Source organism: Centruroides vittatus, unplaced genomic scaffold, assembly GCF_030686945.1.
Source record: "Centruroides vittatus isolate TY-2023 unplaced genomic scaffold, ASM3068694v2 contig_742, whole genome shotgun sequence".
Lineage (NCBI taxonomy): Eukaryota > Metazoa > Arthropoda > Arachnida > Scorpiones > Buthidae > Centruroides > Centruroides vittatus.
In genome coordinates this window covers 1398312-1420929 of record NW_027122478.1, presented here as the reverse complement: position 1 = coordinate 1420929, position 22618 = coordinate 1398312, and the positions used below count along the sequence as shown (strand labels likewise).

General features: G+C 31.7%; 1 protein-coding gene across 1 annotated transcript in view; it reads left to right on the top strand.

Moving 5' to 3' along the window:
• LOC136981065 (guided entry of tail-anchored proteins factor CAMLG-like) overlaps positions 1–22618 on the top strand; it is a 37152-nt gene that overhangs the window by 4687 nt on the left and 9847 nt on the right. Inside the window, exon 2 of the mRNA XM_067277339.1 lies at positions 19935–20500. Within this exon, the coding sequence (XP_067133440.1) occupies positions 19935–20500 (566 nt within the window). The remainder of the gene's footprint in view (positions 1–19934; positions 20501–22618) is intronic.

The following is a 22618-nucleotide window of genomic DNA, read 5'->3' as shown; positions in this document are numbered from 1 at the left end:
AAAAAATACATAAATAGTAACTAACTTGATCAAGTTAGTTTCTATAAATTTTTGTAGTCAAAGATTCAATAAGTATATAAAGGAGAGAAGCTTTGATTGTTTCAATGTTTTTTTTTTTTTTTTGTTACTATTGTTAAACAAGAAATGTTGCATTCTCTTTGGTTTATTCAGTATAATAGCAGGCATGTAGCATGATTGTAGCTATAATAAAAAGGAATTAATATGTTTTTATATTTACATAATAAATGAAATCAGGGTCTCTTTTCCTTAGCATTCTTACCACATTGCATTGTAGTGGACCTGCTCTCTTGATATGTTAGATCCTAAGAAGGAGAACTATGTGATTGGCTATGTAATTGACACACAAATAATGACTATGTTCATTTTCTGCAGAGAATTCTTATATTAAAAATGCTTGGGTGCTATGCACTCTCTTCCTCTGCTCCCTTAATGTCTTCAACAGGTTGCCTGCTATTCTTGTGACCAATGTAACTAACCTAATCTATCCTTAATAGCTAGGATTGCCAATTATCTGATTTTGTTTTGAACCAAACTGTCCAGTTTTTTGGGTCTTGTTTGGTGTCCAGTTGAGAGAACAAATTCAAATACTGGACAATTTCATTCAATTTTTGCCTTCAGAACTTTTAATAATTTAGATATAAACATTCTGGTTACATCAATTACAGAAGAAAAGTCTAGTTCTGCAGCAATATTTCCTTTACTGGACAATATGAAATGTGAAAGTCAGTCTCTTTTGACACGTAGTTGATTTGAGTAATTCTCGATCAATTTTAGCTTTGAAAGTGATTGTTCTGCAAATGCCACAGATACTGATTTAATAATTAAAATATATTACAAAATTTGCAAAGTTATAGGCATTGTCTATTTTTGTCTTTGTATAGGATTTATTTTATTGCCTTTATGCAGGGTTCCTGTTCTTCAGAGTCGGATTCCTTTAAAGTGCTTTCAATTTTTCAAATAAAAATGCCATCAAACGTAAGAAGCACCCTATTTTCAGAGATACTAAAACCTGAAAAAAGTGTAATCTTACATTCAAGTAAATATGATGCTTGTCTTATCTAGGTACTGTACATATATTACACAAATTGTGCAAATTTTTTGTTTTGGTGTTGAATTTATGCTAAAATTTCTTTCTTCCTTGTAAAAGCTAGGTTCTTATATCAATATAATTATTACTATTATTAGTTATTTATTTGACATCTAAAGAAATCTTTATTACTATTGTATGCCCAATTCAGTTTAATGCAAATTTAAAATTTATGAGAAATTAGTTTTCATTCATATTTATTTTTAATGACACATTCCTTATTTGTCATAATTAATTAAAAAGCATAATGCACAAAATTACTTTCATTTGAAACAATACACATTGTTAATAGCATAATTATTTTATAATTAAAGTTGATGTAGCTTTATTGTAATGCATGGGTTTTTGAAAGATGTTTATATTTATAATTAAAATATATTTAATAACTGTTAAAATCCAATTGCTAAAAAAATTTCTTTTCCTATATTAATATTTTTTAGAAATGCATCAATTAATTATTTGTTAATCATTAGGGTCACCATTTTTATAAATTATTTGCTTTACGCAAATAATTTATAAAAATTATTCATTTTCTATCTAATAATGCATACCTTAATATATTTACAAATAACAGTTTCAAAGGAAAAATTCTAATTTTGTCAATATTTATTACTTAAGATAAATTTCTGTATAAGAATAATATAAATGATGTTTTATATATATATATCTCCTTATCAGTATGAATAAAGTTAGCTGCTGTTGAGTTAATGATTAGTCTGATTTGGACACACACACATTTTTCTGTGTGATTCCTACTTCTGTTTAGTTTTAAGGTCTGTCTCAAACGTTTAGGTAGGGTAGATGTACCAGTTTTGGCCAGTGTACCAGTTCTTAAAATACTGAACTTTTGATTGATTTAATAAGAGAAATGATGTCAAAATGCATCATACTAAATGTCATTAAAATGATAAAATTTAAAAATTTAATAGTTATTAAATTTCTTAGAATAATAGAAATTTTGTTAGATTTTGCTGTTACAAACGTTTAGGTAATAATAATAATTTATTTGTTTCTGAGTAAATTACTACACAAATTCATAATGAATGACATCAGTTATGTGACTATTAATAAAATTAACAAAGAAATAACAGGAAAATTACGATGCTCAAAAAGAATCAATTTTCTTCAGAAGAAGTGACTGAAATTTGGAGATTGAAAGTAAGTGGACATTCAATTACTGAAAGTTCAAGAAAAATAGGTTGTACCACTTCAGGAATATATAAAGTTTTGGCAAGAAAATAAAATTTTAAACCAGCAACTAGTTCAGGTCGACCTAAAGTAACATCACCCACGGATGAAAGATGTATTATTAGACTGATAAATTTTGTCTAGATACCAGTTACACAAGTTTTAAGAGAAATTTAACTTGAATACTTCTGTGCACAGAATAATAAGTAAAAATCCTTATATTAAATTAACAAGGATATGTAAAGAAACCACTTTTCAAAGCTGAATATCTTAAAGCAAGATCTGAAAGGACCAAAAGCTACATGCAGTGGAAAGATGAATGGTAAGTACACTCTTCAGTGATGGAAAAAAATGGAACTTAGATGGTCCTGATGGCTGGAATTACTACTGGCATGATCTGAGAATAAAGACCAAGTATTTTATAGCAGACAAGGTGGTGGCTCACTAATAGTTTGGGGAGCATTTGGATTCAATGGGATTTCCAGTCTCACTCATTTATTTTTGGATGCCAGACTTCAGAACATTATCAAGACAGCATAGAACAATATTTCCTTCCTATAGCAGAAATGATAGGTGGTCCAATTGGACATTTCAACAGGACAACACTCCCATTCATTGTTCAAATTTAATCAAAAAGATAGCTTCAGAATCAAAATGTTAATGTTATGAAATGGCCTGAAAAGAAATCCTGACCTAAACTCAACAGAAAACTTATGGGGGATCATGGCAAGACAGGTGTATGCAGGTAGTCATCAGTTTTCCAATGTGTTCCAGAACTTAAATGTGTAATTGATTTATGGTACAACTTGAAACCAGAATTGTTACAAACTCTTGTGAATTCATGCCAAATTGTGTGATTGATGTTATCAAAAATAATGGAAGCACAATTAGCTGCTAAAAATTTTTTTGATATAAATTTTGAAATTTACCTAAACTTTTGGGACAACAATTTTTACGAAAATTTCTATTTTTGTAAGAATCTTAATAACTATTAAATTGTTAAATTTATCATTTTTAATGATATTTAATGAGATGTATTGTGATCTCATTTTACTTATTAAATCAATTGAAAATTCAGTATTTTAAAATTTATTCAAGAAAAATCATTTTATTTAAACTTTTGGGGCAAAACTTAGGATGTTTTTTGCTATTGAAGTACTTTTTCAATATTAGTACTAGATGTTACCTACATTATTCCTCTGTCACTAATTTTCTTGTCATTTTAATGAACATTTGCTATTATGACCAAAGTCATAATAGCAAATGTTAAGAAGTCATCCTAGCCCAGTCTCGTTAGTCTATTACAATAATGTCTTAAATACTTGGATAAAGATCCTAGCAGTCTTCTGATGCTTCAAATGACACTGAGGATAAATGAAATGTGAAGATGTGACCATCGAATCCAGTGTGATTCTGAAGTGAAAGTGAAGTTTCTCTATTTAATATTACAGAAGATAGTGATGTGTTATTTACTTTACTATGCAATAAACAAGAGAACATTTAGCTTACTTTACTGTGTATTGAACAAATTTATATAAACAGAATTAGTTTTGTTGACATAAATTTGGAGTTGTTTATTTTTTTTAAAATTTCATGGGTGAGCATATAGAAATTAAGGTGCCTTACATTTGATGGCATCTTTGAGTAAATACAGTAATTATAATATATAAAACTGAAACAAAAATAATTGAAAAAAATAATATTAAAATTATTAATTTAACATAATTCATGCAATACACATTGGGAAGCAAAGTCTACATTTCCTATGTCATCCATGATGTGCAATTTTGGAAAAAATATAACAAAATAAACATAGGTTTAAGGAAAATACAGTGTTACGATGAATTGCCACCTTTTCCGGATTGGTTCATGTTTGGGAATAATTGTATTATATACAAATCAATGAAATGCCGCGTTAATTTGAATCAGTGTAAATTTTGAGCATTTTTTAGGCTTCAAGCAGACTAAGTTATATTGAATTAGCGTTAATCGAGGCAGCATCAAGTGGAGTCTTACTGTATAACCAATTTGTATAAAGATAGTTATGCTCATGCAAAAATTCTTTTGAAACTGTTGATATATACTATAGTCAACTTGTTTTCAAATGTGGATGCATAATTTCGTAATTTTTGTCTCAATAAAGTGAAAATTGTAAAATTTTCAATCTTTACTGAATTTTTTTTTCAGTCATTTAGCTCTCTTTCTGTACCTTTCAAAATTACAAATTGACATGTAACAACATCTTTAATTGAAAAAAAATAAAAGACTTGCTAAATTAAGGTAACTAATATGCAAGAAATGTTTTTGGACTATTTCATCATCCAGCTTATTTATCTGCACCTACTTTTATTTTTCATTAAATTTGGGTCCAAGTTTCAGATTTTCATCTTGAATTCAGTCAAAAATATACTATAAACATACTGTCAGAAATTAATTAGAAAATTCTCACATTTTGAGATAATGTAGACTTACATGCAAAAAAGCACTATATATATGTATAAAACTGACTACATAACTTCTTCAAAATAATACCAAGTGAATATTCAAATTATACATTTGTGACTAAATAGTAATTAGCAAAAATATTTTTTACTTTATCAATAAAGTATTGTTAATACATTTTATATAAATTGATTGATCACATTTCATATAGAAAATACTTTTTGGAATATCTTATCATTTTATCTTTAGTTATGTGAAAATCAAACTAGCTGGAACTGAAAATTTGAGAGATGTAACTAAAAATAGATTGATAAAATGTTCCAAAAATATTTTCTGTTAAAAAAATCAATAAATTTCTACAAAGCTTTAGTGGTGTTTTGCTGATTAATGTGGATGAAGTGGAATTTATAATTTAATTGCTAATTTTAAACATTAATGAGATTTTTAATCTTTCTATGTGTATTTTTAATTTTTGAATTTATAAAATTTTAATGTTTGATTATTATAATAATAATCACATCATATGATGCAAATTGTTTGGTATTTTGATAAAAACAATTGTTATATTTATTTAACATAATGATAACAATTTCATCTAACTAATTATAAGATAACAAACTTTTTATAGGTTTACAAAAAAATAGAAACTAATTTATTGGTTTATTGAACAGTAGAATTTAAAATTTAAAATCTGCATTAATTTTTTTTTTAATCTGAAATTAAATAGACTGCTTATTTAATGAAGTCAACCTGGAGAATTTTATAATGAAGTATATTATATTTTGTTATTTTTAGGACAATTTGCAGCAATTTGTAGTCTTTTCATTATTGATATTGTTTCTGGTAACATTACTTATAAAATCATTAGTGTTGATATTATATTTAACATCAACTAAAATACTGTAAAATCTTGGCTATAAGCTACCCTCATGTATAAGCTGCAAAAGGAAAAATTGTAAAAACATGCTGACTTTTTCATGGATAAGCCACAGCTTACAGCCAAGAACTGATCATATGACTCCACAATAAAAACCACTACAAAAGGAACAGCATCAGCAATAACATTATTTATGAAAATCTCACTGTGCTGTGTACTATAGTTAATTGTATGGCATTTAGTTGGTCAGTTTTCCCATTTTTACTTTTTCAGCTGTTATATACAGTATAACAGGAGGGAAAGTTTAGAAATCAATCAAAAATTGACCTTCAAGACTTTATATTTTTGGACTCAGGACATTGAAATGTTGAGAAATGCAAAAAAAGTTGGTTTTTTTTCTATATGTATGGATGTTTGTGTTTGTGTGGGGAACCCCCCACACAAACTCAAGTGTCATATCTTGAGTGGGGTTGGACTTAATGAAGATTTTACTCATTATTAGCATTTACAGTTTTTTTTTTATAAAACTCATCTCTACTCTCGAAATTAAGTTTTTTGTCATTTTATAATAACTAATAATATGAAATTTTATTTAAAAATTTTTTATAACAAATGGCACCATATAGTTTTAATATTTTTGCCATGAAAGTTATGCAACTTGTTGCCAGATTTTTATTTTTCATGTATGCTTTAAAATGATCATTACCAATATACCAAAGAAACAAAATTTGATCAGAATATGCTTATATATTTTTTCATATCAATTACTGTACAAAATATCTACCAAACACCAAAACTTCAGCTTTGAAAACATAAATTTAATGCAGAATGAATGTTTTTGATTGCATTAAACAACCTTCATAAAGTTACAGAAATATTCTAAATAAGAGCATAAATTTGGAATAGTTGGAACATATTTATGTAATCTGATGATGGTTGCTTAAGGCAATCAAAACCATTCATTTTACATTAAATCTACATTTTCAAAGCTAGAGTTTGGTGTTTAGTGGACATTTTATATAATAATTCAGTTTCAGTATTGTTTTTTATTCAATTACTGTACTTTTTAAAACAAATACAGTAGAATCTCGTTTTAATGGATTGCTCAGGCTGCCAAAAATTATCTGTTGTTCTGAGAATCCATTATTTTGCAAACAATGGATTTCCCACATATAAAGGAAAATATCCATTATTTGAAAACATTTGTGTGTTTTAATCTACATATAAGAAATGCCAGTACTTGAAATTATTCAATCTCTCAAGAGATCAGGGGCTGTATTCTGGTCACCGTCTCTGGTCTCTTGTTTCTCACAAGCCAGTTGCTGATTGTGAGAGACAAGAGACCAGAGACAGTGACCGGTATACGGTTCCTGTTCTTTACAGAAACACATATGTTACAAGATTGCATAGCTCATTAGCACCTCACTCAACTTCACAATTTGTAAACAAACAACTTGACACCTAAATGTGAATTCCAGCAAAAAATGAACAAATAAAATTTAATGTTCAAACATTTTTGTTTGAACACTAAATTTTATTTATTTATTTTTTTGCTGGAATTCATGTTTAAGTGTCAAGTTGTTTGTTTAGTATATAGTTTTAGTTTAAGTGTGCCAGTTTTTTATGTCTGATTCAGAATTTGTTAAAAAATTTGTCCATCTTGGTTTGTTTTTCTAAATTACTTTAAAAGAGAAGATGGAAGTTATTGAATGTTATCAATGAGAGAAATGCAGAATGGGAAAATTAACAGGAGTATTCGGAAAAATGCAAGTTGCTAAAATTGTTAAGAAACAAGCTGTAGCCATTGGAACTGTAATGACAATGAGCAAATCTGACAGCAAGAAGGGAATAAAGCTGTCATTGATAAATCAGTTATAGAATGGTTCTGTAGTGTCAGAAGTTAGAATGTGTTTTTTTATCAGGGCTGATCATACAAACCAAACCTTTATAATTTACATCTAAATTAGGTAGCATGGACTTTAAAGTCCCAAATGGATGGCTTGAAAAATTCTTGAGGGTGACATTTTCAAATTCAAATCTGTTTGTGGATAATTATTTGGAGATAATGATAACAGAGTAACACAGTGGAATGCTAAACTTTTTCTATTATTACTTGTTATTCTCCAGAAAATATTTTGAACACAGATGAGAAACAGAAGTCTTTTTTTGTGTTCCTCTGGACAAAACTTCATGCTTAAAGGTTGAATCATGTTTTAATAACAAAGTAAGAAAAGAACAACTAACAGTTCCATTATGTTATGTACAGTACAAGTATGAGTGGAGAATACAAAAAATGCATGGCAATTGGAAATTCTGCCAAACTAAGATGTTTCAAGATTGTAGAGACTACAAAATTTGAAATTGAATGAGAATCAAAAAAAGGTTTAAACAATTGTAGTATCTGACATGGACGAAAGGATCTAGACAAAGATCGATAAGAATGACGAGGACTTAACAATATAACTTCACACTATAACAAAATTTATTAATTTAATAAAATAAGAGAGGGAAAAACGCAGACTTAACCTAATAAGATACAAAAAAAATTCACAGGCGATAATTACACACGTTCTAGTCACACGATAGTTTCAGTCGACTGGGAATGGGGTGTCCACACGTGTTGGGAAAAAGTTTTTACCAACAAAATAAATATGGTGATTGAATGAACGTTTCCTCTGCTACGTAATACTCTTGTTACGAAAGGCACGTACCGATTCCTCACGTTGATGGATCTGGATTATTCTTCTCAGTCTCACCGCTCCGATTCTTGCCTTCCAATCTATTAGCAAACAACTTTCTCACTCGATCGCCTCTGATGAGGTTCCTCCAGGCCAATGTCCACGAAAAATAAAAGTGTCTCCACACGCATGATATGCACATTTTATAAGCTCCCACCATCCGGGAACCTCTGTACCACGTGACCCGCCAATTTACCAATGACCACTTACAAGCTTCACCCGTCAAGGGTTGGTACGCGACAACATAAACAGAACTGAATTTATTTCTGTTTCTCCAACTACAACACACAATCAATTAAATAATTGACACTAATACAAAAAAAAATACATTTAGTGACCAAGCACTACACAATAGAAATTGACAGAGTAGCTGGAACAGCTAAACAGAAAAATGCTGTACCAAAACAATAGTGTGTTTTTGTTTCTTGACAGTGCTGCATCACATCAGACATCCAGCTGGAAAATGTTTAGATCAGGGGTGTCAAACTCAAACTTTGTAAATGCCAATTTTATGTCTGGAGTATGACAGCGGGCCAGATGTTTTTAGCTTTTGTAGCCAAAAATTTTCTAAAAAGTAGCCCAAAAGTAACTGACTCAAAAACTCTTTTTTAATAATCCAAGATTTGACAATAAATTAAAAAAAAAAAAACACCATTTGTACTTTTCCAGCAATAACTTTAATCACAGAACAAACATTTTCGGCCAATTTACAGGCCTGAAGCAGGTATGTAAACTGATCCGAAAATAGGGATTACTAAACTCAAAGTTCAAGGATAAATTGTAATTTACTAATATTTCGAAAACACTCATTTTATATGCAAAATAGTGTGAATTATGTAATAAATGATCTTTCGAAGAGGAACTTTAATTTGAAATTCAAAAGATGAAATAGAGAAAACATAATGTAAACAAAAAATTAAACATAAAAAGATCAAATAAAATAAATAACTCTAAGTAATATGAATAAATAAAAATAAAAACAATAATAATACTAATAATTATTTAGTTCAACAATTTTGTTTATTAAGTATTACTTAAGTACAAAATATCACATTTTCTTTGGTATCAAGATGATAAATATAAACAAATAGCATTACTGAATTCATGTCGCGGGCCGCAAGTAATTGTCTCATGGGCTAGTCATGGCCCGTGGGCCTTATCTTTGACATGCCTAGTTTAGATTATATTTCTACCATTGAATGTCACTTCACTCTCTTAACCTTTGAATTGACATGTACATGTGAGTTTGCTGACAGGGTGCTGACTATGTCAAGAGGGTCGAGCGGTCGCGAAGGGTCGTATGTGGGCGATCGGTACTGAGACAGACTCTACGGTTACAAGAAACCGTTTATTTGACACGAAAGAAGCTTACAAGATTTCCGCGATCTTGGAAGTTCTAGGTCGGCAGCAGCCTCTGGGTCTTCCTCTCCTTTCGAATATAGTCTCATTTTGAAGGAGTGTCCCTGGTCGCGAATGGCCAGTTCCCTCGACGACTCCGCGACTCCAGGACGATGCGGTCGACTTCCGTTGATGGAAAGATGTCGATCCGAGGTCGGGAGACGGAGACGAAGATGGGCACCAGACACACACACAACAATAGATCCGTCACTTGGAACTTTCGGGAGAAGAAGCCCTCGCGTCCTTGAATTCTCAGGTTTTATCTGTTTTCCTCCGATTCCGCTTTCCGATTGGTCTCTTCTCGTCACCTGGTGACAATTCGAAACCTTTCGGGGGCGCGGGAGAGGTCAAAATCGAAGTTTAATTCGATTCCCACTCGGAGATAGACGATCTAGGTTTCCCCATTGTTCTATTGTTTAAAAGTTCGCGTCGTTTTCTTTAAGAAAAACTATTTCTAACTTCTATTTTTTTTTCCTCTAAAAAAAAAATTCTTTTTCCTAAAAATAAATGATTTTAACGCGAATTTCAGTGAGGTTCGTTCCTATCCAGAGCCTCACATACAGGTACTTCAAAATTTCAGTTAAGTACACATAAATGGTTGTGAAACACATAATCAGAAATGTATTGTACATGTGATCATAATTAAGAATAAGTGTTCAGAACTCACTGTTGTGCAAATATTAACGAAGTTTGAAAAACATACTGTCTTGGGATGATGATTCATTTTTGGGGAAAAAATTTTACTTTAAAATTTAGCTAAAGTTGGTACTGCTGTCCTCCTAATGTGCATATTATAACAAATCTGTATACCATATTTACTTGTGTATAGGATGAGGTTTTTATTTATTTCTCACTGCTTCAAACACCTAGGTCATCCTCTACACTCAAGCGAAAGATTCCTTGTGTTTTTGCAATAATTTTTGTGAACCATGTATTTGCATTTTTTACCAAATGCTCATTCTCTGATATTTAAAAACAAAACTATTTTATCTTGGTCATTTGAATCGTTCTTGTGTATTGTCATAAGTAAAGATGAATAGCAATAGGAAAAGCAAAGCTTTTGAATTGAATTGAATCGAATGAAATTTAAAAATAACACAGGAGTCCTATATATGTTTTAATCCATTCCCACGTGATTATTCAGAAATCAGAATTTGGAGAAATGCATAAGTATGGATTTGACTGTTAAGAATAGGCAAAAAAGTTTTCGGTTGTCCAGCTTTACATGAACAAATTATGTTGTCGATTTTACAAGAAAGCAAAATATTCCCTTTCCACCAAAACTGAAACAAACATTTACAAAGAAGCATTGGTGTAAGTAGGTCACGCTGGGTTGCAAGTGGGGTCTACAGTTTGTTCTTTGAAAGGACCACCATTTAACATCCTCTGTGGACTCTGCATGAATTTGTGGAAAGGGTTAACAAATAGGAAGGGGGAAGGTCTTTAGGGATATGAGAGACAGATTTCACTTTTGACTCAAACTTGGAGTTACTGTTTGCTCCTGTAGCAACTATTCTTTAAGTTTGATTTTTGAATAATAACATTTGGTTATATACAGAATACGGTTAAAAATAATATATAAACTAAATCTGTATAACAATTTTTATCTGTTTATATATTGAAAACAAAATGTATTCCCATCACAAATAACATAAATTTAAAAATTAACTTTTAAATGGTTTTTAAAAACGTTTTAATTTTCATTTGATTTGATTTTATTTTAAATTTAATTATTATTTTTAGTTTTAGTTAATTTTTAGGTTTAATGTATTTAGTTTTAGCTTTTATAATAATTTTTATTTATTTTTATTCAACTAATTAAAGGTGGAAAAAGCCATGTGATTGTTATTAACACGATTTTATGTTTAACACTTCTAAGAACAATACAACACGGTTTCACAACAAATCAATTTTTATTTATTTATTTAATTTTGCTCGCATTTTTGAACTCTTACGATTTTTTTAATTAATTGCAGTTCTCTTTTCTTTTGTGACATGACTATTGAAATTGTTTTAGCATTGTTTTGCATAAAAGATAAATTAAAATAAATTAAAGTTTGATTTTGTTTCATAAATTTATCTGCTTTTTAAAAATATTTTAATTTTAAGCAAGTTAACATTAATTGAACCATTGGGCTACCTAGTTTTGGGTATAAGAGGAATCACAAAACTTATACTGTATTTTCATGGATTGACTGGCATGCTGCATATAACTGTGGAGATCAGCATGCCAGAAACCCCAGGGTTATTGGAATGCTGGTTAAACTGCAACTAAAAAATAAAATTAATTTGATGTAACAAAACAAGTTGTTAAATAAATGTTAAAGAAAACATTCTTCTGAGTACAATAAAATAATAATGTAATTTGACCAACTAGCAACCAAGAAGAGAGTTTTCCTTTACAAAATAATAAAACAATTTAGTGGCTTATTGACATAAGTAGTAATAGTAGTAGTAGTATTTACATGGGGTTGCATTGACAATCTGCCTTTAAAATAATAATATTTTACTAATACTACCTGTACTGAAAGGTAACATCTTCCTCTCAAACTTCACACAAAGCAGATGTTAACAGTGTAAGTTGGGATAATTTACCAGGAGTTTCTAAAATTTGATATGTTTATTTTTGCATTTTTGGATCAACTTACAATAAAATAAACATAAAGAAAGCATTTTTGATATTTCACAAGTATTTTAAATTGTTAGAAAGTAAGTAGACAAAATGCCAGGGCTGTGGAGTTGTGTAAAAATCTACCGACTCCCAACTTTGCTGTATCATCCAACTCTGACTCTGATCAGGGGCCGACTTGTTGACATCAGAATTTCTGGGCCTAATTTGTTATCACATGAGCTCAGAATAAAAGCTTCAATAAATAGTTTTAATAAAGATAGAATATAGAAATTTTTCATTCCAATGCTAAAAAGACTCCTCTAAGTAGTGACATATTCAATATATAAATATGTATTCAATAATTGACAAGAGTATGTCTTGTTTATAAAATCATACTGCCGGTTTATGTTACCAGCTTAGAGTTATGAAGGAGTACTGTATATGTCAAGAGTTGATATTTGGCACAGGGTATTAGGTGCCCAAATCATTTGCGCATAAAAAAAATCCAGACTTGTAGGTAGTCAAGGGACCGAGAACCGAGTCAAAATAAAATACAAAATGGCGACCCTCTTCTACAAACAGGCAAAACAGGCATCTCACTCCACCAAAGTCAGGTGAGGAGAGTACCACCCACAGTCATTTTAAGAAGTGAACTCTGACGTTTGGACTGAACACACAGTATCTTCTATGTTAAATAAAATTTGGGAGTGCTTCAAATATGACGTTAAAACAGGGTTATACGTCATTACAAGTGGGTTTTTTTAACATTATCTAGTATAGTAAAATCGTGGGATCGATAAAAATTTTACGTGTAGGGCAAAGGGCACCACCGCGTGACCTTTGCCCTTTGACCTCACTTTGCTCCTAAACTCTAACAAGGAGAGACATCTTTTCACTTCACATTAATTAATCTTTTGAATCGACAGCCATACCGATCTTGGATTTACACTGGACGACAAAAAAAATAATGCACCATGAAGAACTTGTTGGATTTGAATAAAAGTTAGTATGTTGCATCATCATAGCTAGATATGTAAATGATTAGCTTTTGGGATCAGGTTCTTGTTTTGTATCACCACCAGAGGGTTGAAAAGTGCTTCCTCTGTCTGGTATAAAGGTGCACGCTGTGATGACTTGTGCAGATGTCCTGCGCTTGTGTTGATGATTGTGACTTCGTTGAGTGATAGACATGCCTCTACGACACATTCGACGGCCTTACACTCAGTTAAGTGAGTTTGAGAGAGGTCACATCGTTGGATTGAGAGGAGGAGGATTGTCATACTGCCAGATTGGCCGCCATCTGAACCGTTCTGATGGAACTGTTAGGATGTGTTATGAGCAGTGGGTACGTAGGGGTACGCATGAATGGCAAACAGGCTCTGGACGCTATCGACAGACCACCAGGCGGGAGGATCGTCTCATTGTACGTCAAGCATGGACAGCGCCTACAGCTTCGTCATCTACCATTCATGCAGCAGTAGCACCTGCATTACGGAACCGTGTATCCAGCCGCACCATTTCCAGGCACTTAGTAGAAGGCAGATTGGTCTCCCAATGCCCAGTATGTGTTCTACCATTAACAGCCACCCACCAACACCTCCATCTGCAGTGGTGTCTTGCATGACAATCATGGACAGCTACCGACCGGCAGCGTATTGTCTTCAGTGACGAATCCCGCTTTTGTTTGGGGGCTCACGATGGCCATGTGAGGGTATGGTGACCCACTGGTCAAGGTGTCAAACCAGCCTATACTGTGGAGCGGCACACGGGCCCAACCCCCAGTGTTATGGTGTGGGGAGCCGCAACATATGACAGTAGGACACCTTTAGTTGTCATGCTTACTACCCTCACAGCCCAACGATATATGCAATACATCCTCTGGCCACATGCGTTGCCCCTCATGGCAGGGCTTCCGACAGGCATATTCCAGCAGGATAATGCCCGGCTACACACCGCAGCGGTCTCCCAAGCATGCCTACATAACATTGCACACTTCCTTGGCCTGCACGGTCACCAGATTTATTGTTAATCAAACATGTATGGGACGCCAGCTGTGACAGCCGCAGAATCTGACGCATCTTGAGTCTCAGTTGCATCACGCGTGGACAGATATGCCACAGAACATTATACACAACCTTTATGCCTCCATGCCAAGGCATATCACAGCTTGTATTCACGCTAGAGGCAGCCCAACAGGATATTAGTGCCTGCACTCCATTGAACATTACTGCACAATAAAGTATGTTTTTGCTTTATGGTTGCAATCATATACCTGTCCAGCTATGACGATGTCACATACCAATTTTTATTCAAATCCAACAAGTCCTTCATGGTGCATTATTTTTTTTGTCGTCCAGTGTATATTATATCTCGACACTGTTGTAAATATTGTGTAGCCGATCCAAATTAAGTACAGTAGAGAACTGAAAATCAGAATCAATTGGGGACTGGGGTTGTTCAGATTAGTGATTTGTTCCGATTACCGATTATGTATGAATAAATATATTAACCTGTCCAATGTTCAAATTTTTCTCCATTGCGTGTCGCTTCGTGTTGAATTTTCGTCGATTTTAAGCCTAACAAAAATTTTTATAATAATAATCGAGGCTATTGTATCATTAAAAATTATTTCTGCATTTTGTACAAACAAAATAAATATATTGAAGAATATAAAACATGAAAATTATACTTTAGAAGTAAATTTAGTATCAAAAACGTTCGATTCAGCACGACACAGTCCGACTGAAAATCGTTCCGATTACCGGGGTTTCGATTAACGAGTCTCTACTGTAAATTATTTGCCTGGATCATTTTTCAGTTAATTTTTACTGGCAGAACACGTGGTCGATGTCAACGTGGACATCACAAACAAGGTAGGACGTGCCACGTACAGATTTTAGCTATTATATTAGGGTTTAACACATTGTATTAGGGTTGTTGTTACATCCAATGACGTTATAATCGGGTTAAACTGTATATTGTTTGTGCAAAATAAATAAATAATTTTGGACGATACAATAGCCACAATTATTTTTTTCAAAAACGGGAAATTTTTGTTACGCATCAACAAAACTTTAACCCTGGCCATCACGCAATGAAAATAAATTTCAACATTGGATAGGTTATAGCTGGTTAGGTTAATTTCACCAAAAATGCATTGTGGCTGGCGAGGTTTAAACGATCGCGATCAAAACCAGCGATACCAAAGAAGATTGGAGAATGAGAACGAGACCCGCTTGAGCGTCAAAGTGATTCTGCTTAGTAGTGAGTCTCCGAGACATAGTTTTGTCCCAAATACGGCTTTGCTGTTTTACTTGTTTTTACTTTTCCGGCTGTTATATATAACAGAGAGAAAGTGTAGCAATTGGTCAGAAAATGACCCTCTTCCCAAATTTTTACATTTTTTGGACTCAGGACTCCTTGAAATGTGAGATATGACACATGATTCCCTCTATGTTTCCACCCTGTTGAACTTTAATTAAGAAACAAACTTTAATGCATTAATGTCCCTGTATACATAAGCTGCTGTGCCAAATTTCGTTTCTTAAACTTTACCCATTTTGAATTATTGTTTAATATCTCAACAAAATAAACAAATTAGACACTAACACACACACACAAATTTCCCCCCTTTAATTGACATTTTTTGGGTTCAGGAGGTCTCCAAACATGTGTAGATTTGTAAAAAATATTTGACACAATTCCAATACTTTTCCATTTTATATACATAACAAGTTGGGAAAGTAAAAAGGAGTCAGAGTTGGCGGATTTTTGATGACTCCAACTCCACAGCCCTGCAAAATGCAGAAATTAAGCTCACATAAACCAGCATGCTGGCATTCCCCTGAGATAAGCCATCATTCCAGTTTTTATCATATAGAAATATCTGATTTTATGGGTCTCTCCTAGATAGACTGACATGCCAGACAATCTGAAAAATACAGTACAGTAGAGAGTCGTTAATCTGAACCCCGGTAATCAGAATTGCCAGTAATCGGAACGATTTTCAGTCGGACTGTGTTGTGCTGAATCGAACGTTTTTGATACTAGATTTACTTCTAAAGTATAATTTTCATGTTTTTATATTCTTCAATATATTTATTTTGTTTGTACAAAATGAAGAAATACTTTTTAACGATACGATAGCCTCGATTATTATTATAAAAATTTTTGTTAGGCTTAAAATCGACGAAAATTCAACACGAAGCGACACGCAACGGAGAAAAATTCAACACGAAGTGACACGCAACGGAGAAAAATTGGAACATCGGACAGGTTAATATTTTTTTTCGTACATAATCAGTAATCTGAACAACCCCAGTCCCCAATTGATTCAGATTAACGACTCTCTACTGTAGTAACAAAACATTCTTCATCTTTCTTTGATAGGTGAACAGTCATGGTCCTTGGTTATTAAACTTTTCTGTTAACAAAATAGTAATGCCAACTTGGCGCACAAAAAATTTAGGCACTTAAAAGATCATATAAAGAGGTTTTTTGACTATGGTAATCTTAGGAAAATTATGATTTGAGGAGACTGGAACTTCTTCTGTGAAATGAGGATGGGATTGCAAATTGATAGAACCTAAAAACAGAAGACATTGTTACTTCAAAAATGGAGAACAGAATGGAAAATTCTTATGGTGGTGATAATGCATATGTAATATCAGAGCAATTAGACATGCCATACCCAACAGTTTGAAAAATCCTGCATTTTTATTCATACAAGATATCCCACGATCAAGAGTTTGATTTGGTGATAATGACAAGCAGAAAACATTTTCCATGACATTCATAGCTTGGATAATGATGATTTCATGAAATTCATTAGAAAACAAATGTAATATGCACATTAAGGGGACAGCAACATCAAAATTTGCTCTAGCAGTTGAATTTTGAAGTAAGTTTTTTTCTGAAATCGAAACTATATACTTTACTTAATCGACACTAAATTAAGTTGAGATTTGTGCAATAGTTCTTTCTACAGGAAACTCTGAAGTATGATTGTCTTGTAGATAATGGAACATCACTCAAAACAATGACAACTCAATGTCTTCCAAGCCATTTTATGAATTTCAAGTACTTGGAGACAGGTTCTGCCATCAACAATTCAGAATTATTTCTTCAAAGTTGAATTTCAATGAGAAACACTTACAATTTTGTGACAGCTGTTGTGAATGATATGCAATGACAGTGTTATGAATGCAGCAGGGTTTACCATCATTGCAAACCATTACATCAGCATAGATTCCAAAATCTCAATTGAACACACAAGCCAAGCATATAAAAACAACACTTTCTGAAAGGAAGAATAAAAAAAGGAATAATAAAGATAATTCAAGAAAGGGAGGATAATAAGTATCTGTGATGTGTGACCACTATATTGTATATATACGTAGCAAAGCCAATGAGATACTGCAGTATACTGTACCTGTTGTGTTGACAAAATAGCAAAGATATTCTTCACGTACAGTATTAATTAAAATGTTTATTATGTAATTATTCCTGTGCCATAACTTTTTTGTTATGTAATATTTATTTTAAATCTGGGGAAGTCTGAAAACTTTTTGCAAAAATTTTCTGGAATCCTTAAATTTTAGGAACTGGCAATACTCGTTACACACTATTTTGTAAACAGTGTTGCCAGGTCCTAAAGTAATTGTGCTGCCAGGTCTGGCAGCACAATTACTTTATACCCAAAAGACAAGATCAATTTTTCCCCTTAAACAAACTTCCTCTTACACCAGCGTTTCTCAAAGTGGGCGATTACACCCCCTTGTGGGCGGTGAGTAAATCTAGGGGGCGCGGGAGGCAGGGTAATGAACGGTGACCAAAGGCAAAAGTTGGGTTCACTGACAGCCTTTCCCTTTCCTCTGTTAAACAGATAAGAGGAAACATTGCGTTTAATGGTTTCCAGATGTTGAGAACAATGTACAGTAAGGGCACAAAGTGTGAGATTCATAGAAAAGTTTTCCTAAGAATATTTCCAATCCTTTCTCACACAAGAGAAAATGGGTTAGGGGGCGTTGGGTATAACTTTATAGACAAAGGGGGCGGTGGATCGAAAAAGTTTGAGAATCACTGTCCTACACCAACCACATTTTTTTACTAGATTAGGCCAATGTTCTCTGATTTTTCAGTGATCAAAATTTCCCTTTTTTTTTCAGTATTATGACTGATGTATAGAGTGGTTGGAGTTGCCTGTGGAAGTTATACAGTACATTTAACTAATTCATAATTTGCGTAATTACTTTTTTAAAAATTATTCTAATGTCGAAATAAACCAGAGTGAACAAGAAACCTTTAAATTGGGCAATAAATTTTTAATGAATGGACATTTTCAGTTATTTTAAATGGCTATTTTTAGATTCTAGAATTCAGTGTAATGTACAAAGATATCTATGCATGTGGTAGAACAAAAATAAATATTTTTGAGCATTAACAACATATGACAATTAGTAAATAAAGAAAAATAACAATAATAAAATAAGCAAACAGAAAAAATTACAAAAAATAAAAGGCTTTGAATATTTTAGTGCAAATCTCTAATCATTGAGTAGTGTTTGTATCTCAATGAATGATATATTTTTTCTACATTTGTAAATTTTCAATGTTTTTCCAACTTTGGCCAAACCAGCATTCTTGATATGCCTAGTAATTCAAGTATCATTCTATAAAATTTTTTCTTGGACAGTTGCAAATGCTGCCAGTATAGTACAAAATGTTTTCTTTATGTTGTGTAAGTCACAGCAGTGGTCTAGAAACTAAAGATAACTTTTTAAGATGGTCAAAAACATTCATTAACTAAAAATTATTGCTGAATTTCAGGATTTGTTTTGATTTAAGATGATGTAAGTGTCTGGTGTTGTATCTTGCTTCCATGACAATGGATGATTAGCAAACATTCTAACATCAGCCAAATTAATTGGGCAATATTATGCTACAGTTAAGAATTAGAAATTATAGTTCCTGCTTTTGATAAGAAATGGCATCTAACGTCTACTTCTAATTTTTAATCATGTAATTTCTAATTCCTAATTATAGCATAGTATTGCCTGATTAGTTTGGCTGATTGTTGGATGATTAATAATACATAACGTTATTGATATAGAATGTTTGCTTTTATTTGTGTTTTGTTAATTTACTATTTTTCATAATCATTTAAAAACATTTTCTCTACTTTTTATTCACTTGTAATTTCTTATTTATGACCTTTTGAATAACTTTACTATTAGCATTTTAGTGGTATCTGATTAAACTTGTTTATATTTTTTACTAAGACTTCTATTTCATAGAATTTAAGAAATTTTTCTTATATATTACATATCACATGAAGTAAATGTCAAGAAATAGGTAATATTTATATTTTATTAACAGTATAATCTGTTACTCAAATGATGTAATTATTCAGATGTTAGTCACATTGATTTAAATTAGTTTATATCAAAGTCATAAAATGAATTGTGTCATTTTTATTATTAGTTTTTATTACGAATATTTAATAATTTTAAGTGTTAATAAAAGCTACTTAAATTCTTGAATAGCTGATTTAACTTAAATTTTTTTACTTAGATAAAAGCAAGACAAATATTTGTCAAGAAGAAGCTCATTTAAAGGATCAGTGCTCACCTAAAGAAAATCATACAATTCCTAATATTTCTCTCCAATATTCAGTTAGTAAACAAACAAGTGAGATTGAAAAAACTGTACCTGTTAATGTTAATAGTGACAAAAATGTACATTCTGTTCATTGTGAAATATCAAAGAGAAGAAGTGAAATAAAAGACACCACTACTAGTGAGCAAACATCATTTCCAACTTTTCCTGAAAGGAGTAAATCTTCAAGTTTTACTAGTTATTCTGAAAGTATGGCAGCAAATGGTACAACAAGAAAACGTTTTGGTCCTTCTCATCATGCCTATGCATTCCCTAAAAAGGTATCTGATGCAGAAAGTCGCTCATATGGAAAGACCAAAGCAGATGCATGTCGAAGAAGTAGTTGCACACAGATGATGATGGAAACATTGCAACTCTCGTCGTTAAGCTTAGCAAGTGTTCGACCTTTGATAATGATGATAGTTGCAATTTTTATCCGAATATTGTTGTCATTAAGCAACAGTTTTTTTTTCCTTCCTCATGTAAGTTTTTTTATTTATATTTCTATTACTGTAAATATTTTAAATGTGTGTGAAATTTTAAAATTGAAAGAGTTTCACAACTATTCTTGATATGCTACAGTTTAGTATTATAAAAAATGTATTGGCATTAGATATTTTTAAAAATATATATCATACTTTCCTGTGAATAATCTATAGGTTATTCACAGAAAAGTATGATTTAAAGCAGATGCTAATTATATGCTGCTGCAGGCAATCTATCAATTATAAATTGCAGCTCACCCAACAGTTTTTCATTTATTTAAATCCACTAATAGTTAAGAAATTATGAAAATTTCTTTATGCATCACATATTCATCTACCGTTACAATTTTTTCAGAAACTACCAAAGTCATGTATAAGTATGCCTCACTTTTTGTTTGGTATTTTTTTTCCATCAATCCACATCTAATTTTTTATTACATTCCTACTTAAACTTGTGTAATTCCAAACCAACTGCTTTATAAGATTGATTTGGCTTTATAAATATTCTCCACTTCTAATATACTGGGATGATATACTTAACGTTTTCTCCAACCTATTAATCGGAGTAATACTTTTCGATATTTGCTAATGCTTTCGATGCCCCTCCTGGGCTCTTCCTCAGGCATTCGATAAATATTGTAGTGATTTGGTTGTTGACCTTCACACTTCCCCATCCGACGGTGTTCGAGGAGGTGTTAGGCTTGGAGACGCATGCGTCTCCAAGCCTAACACCTCCTCGAACACCGTCGGATGGGGAAGTGTGAAGGTCAACAACCAAATCACTACAATATTTATCGAATGCCTGAGGAAGAGCCCAGGAGGGGCATCGAAAGCGTTAGCAAATATCGAAAAGTATTACTCCAGTTAATAGGTTGGAGAAAGTGTTGATTTGGCTTTATATTAATGAACTGGGTTTTGAGAGATATTTATATTTAATGAAACTTGTATCTTGAAATCTGATAAATTTTTGGTTTTCACCTTTTCTATATAATGACAGTCGGATAACTTTATTACCTGTGATCAAATCTTCAGTCATGTTCAGTGTTGAATTTGCAACACTGATGATGATAACAACAATTACTTTATTTACCACTTATTTATACTTCAATAATCATTCCTGCTAAAAGTTATACCAGCAGTGTTGCCACTCTAAACTTGCCTCAATCAATTAGTTCCTTAAACATTAAGCATACTACAGATGATATTGACATTAAAATATTTTTTTATTTAATTTTTTCAAGTTTATTTAAATATTTATTAGCATTATTATTAATACATTTATGGTCTGTTTAATGGTAAACATTTTATAAGCAGTTTTGATGAGTGGTTTGTCAGTTTTATTGACAATTATAATATACATTATTTGATTATTTATAATGCTAGTAGGCTTTTATTCTTTTCATCATTGTTAAGTGAATTTTAAAAACTAAACTAATTATATACATTTAAAATTATGTCTGTAGCTTAATCATGCAGTGTTTTGTTTCGTTCACATGCAACAGCATTATTTTCTGAAAATGTAATTTGAAAATGTAGCTCTTGATTCTCTTATTAAAATAGAAATATTAATCGAACTGTTTATTCTAAAGCCCATTGTGATAGTGAAGTAATAAAAACTACCTGCATCTTTGACTAGCTTTATCATAGATATTCTCACTTTATCTACATCTTTGGCTTTCTCTTTCAAGATTTTTTATCACATTAGGTACTCTTCTAACATTATACATGTATTGGCAATTGAAAATCTTAAACATCTAGATTTACGAAATAGTTCTTTGTGGCATATATACATACAAGTTTGTGTTTATTTGTAGACATGTATAATTTTGCTTTATTAAGTAACTTAGTCAATTTTTTAATTATTTTACAGAAATAAATTGCAGAAATTTATATTGTCTGTTTAATAAGGTATTATTAATTATAAATTAATAATACCTTGAAGCAGTATGCAATTTCTGCACAAGATTTGATTTCTTGTGCAGAAATTCTTTTGGTGCTTATGAACAAATTTTGTGCAATTTCTGCACAGGATTTGTTCATAAGCACCAAATAGAAAAAAATAATACACTAAAACAGAAATAGATAATCAAGATTTAAAAAGTGAAAGGCATTTTT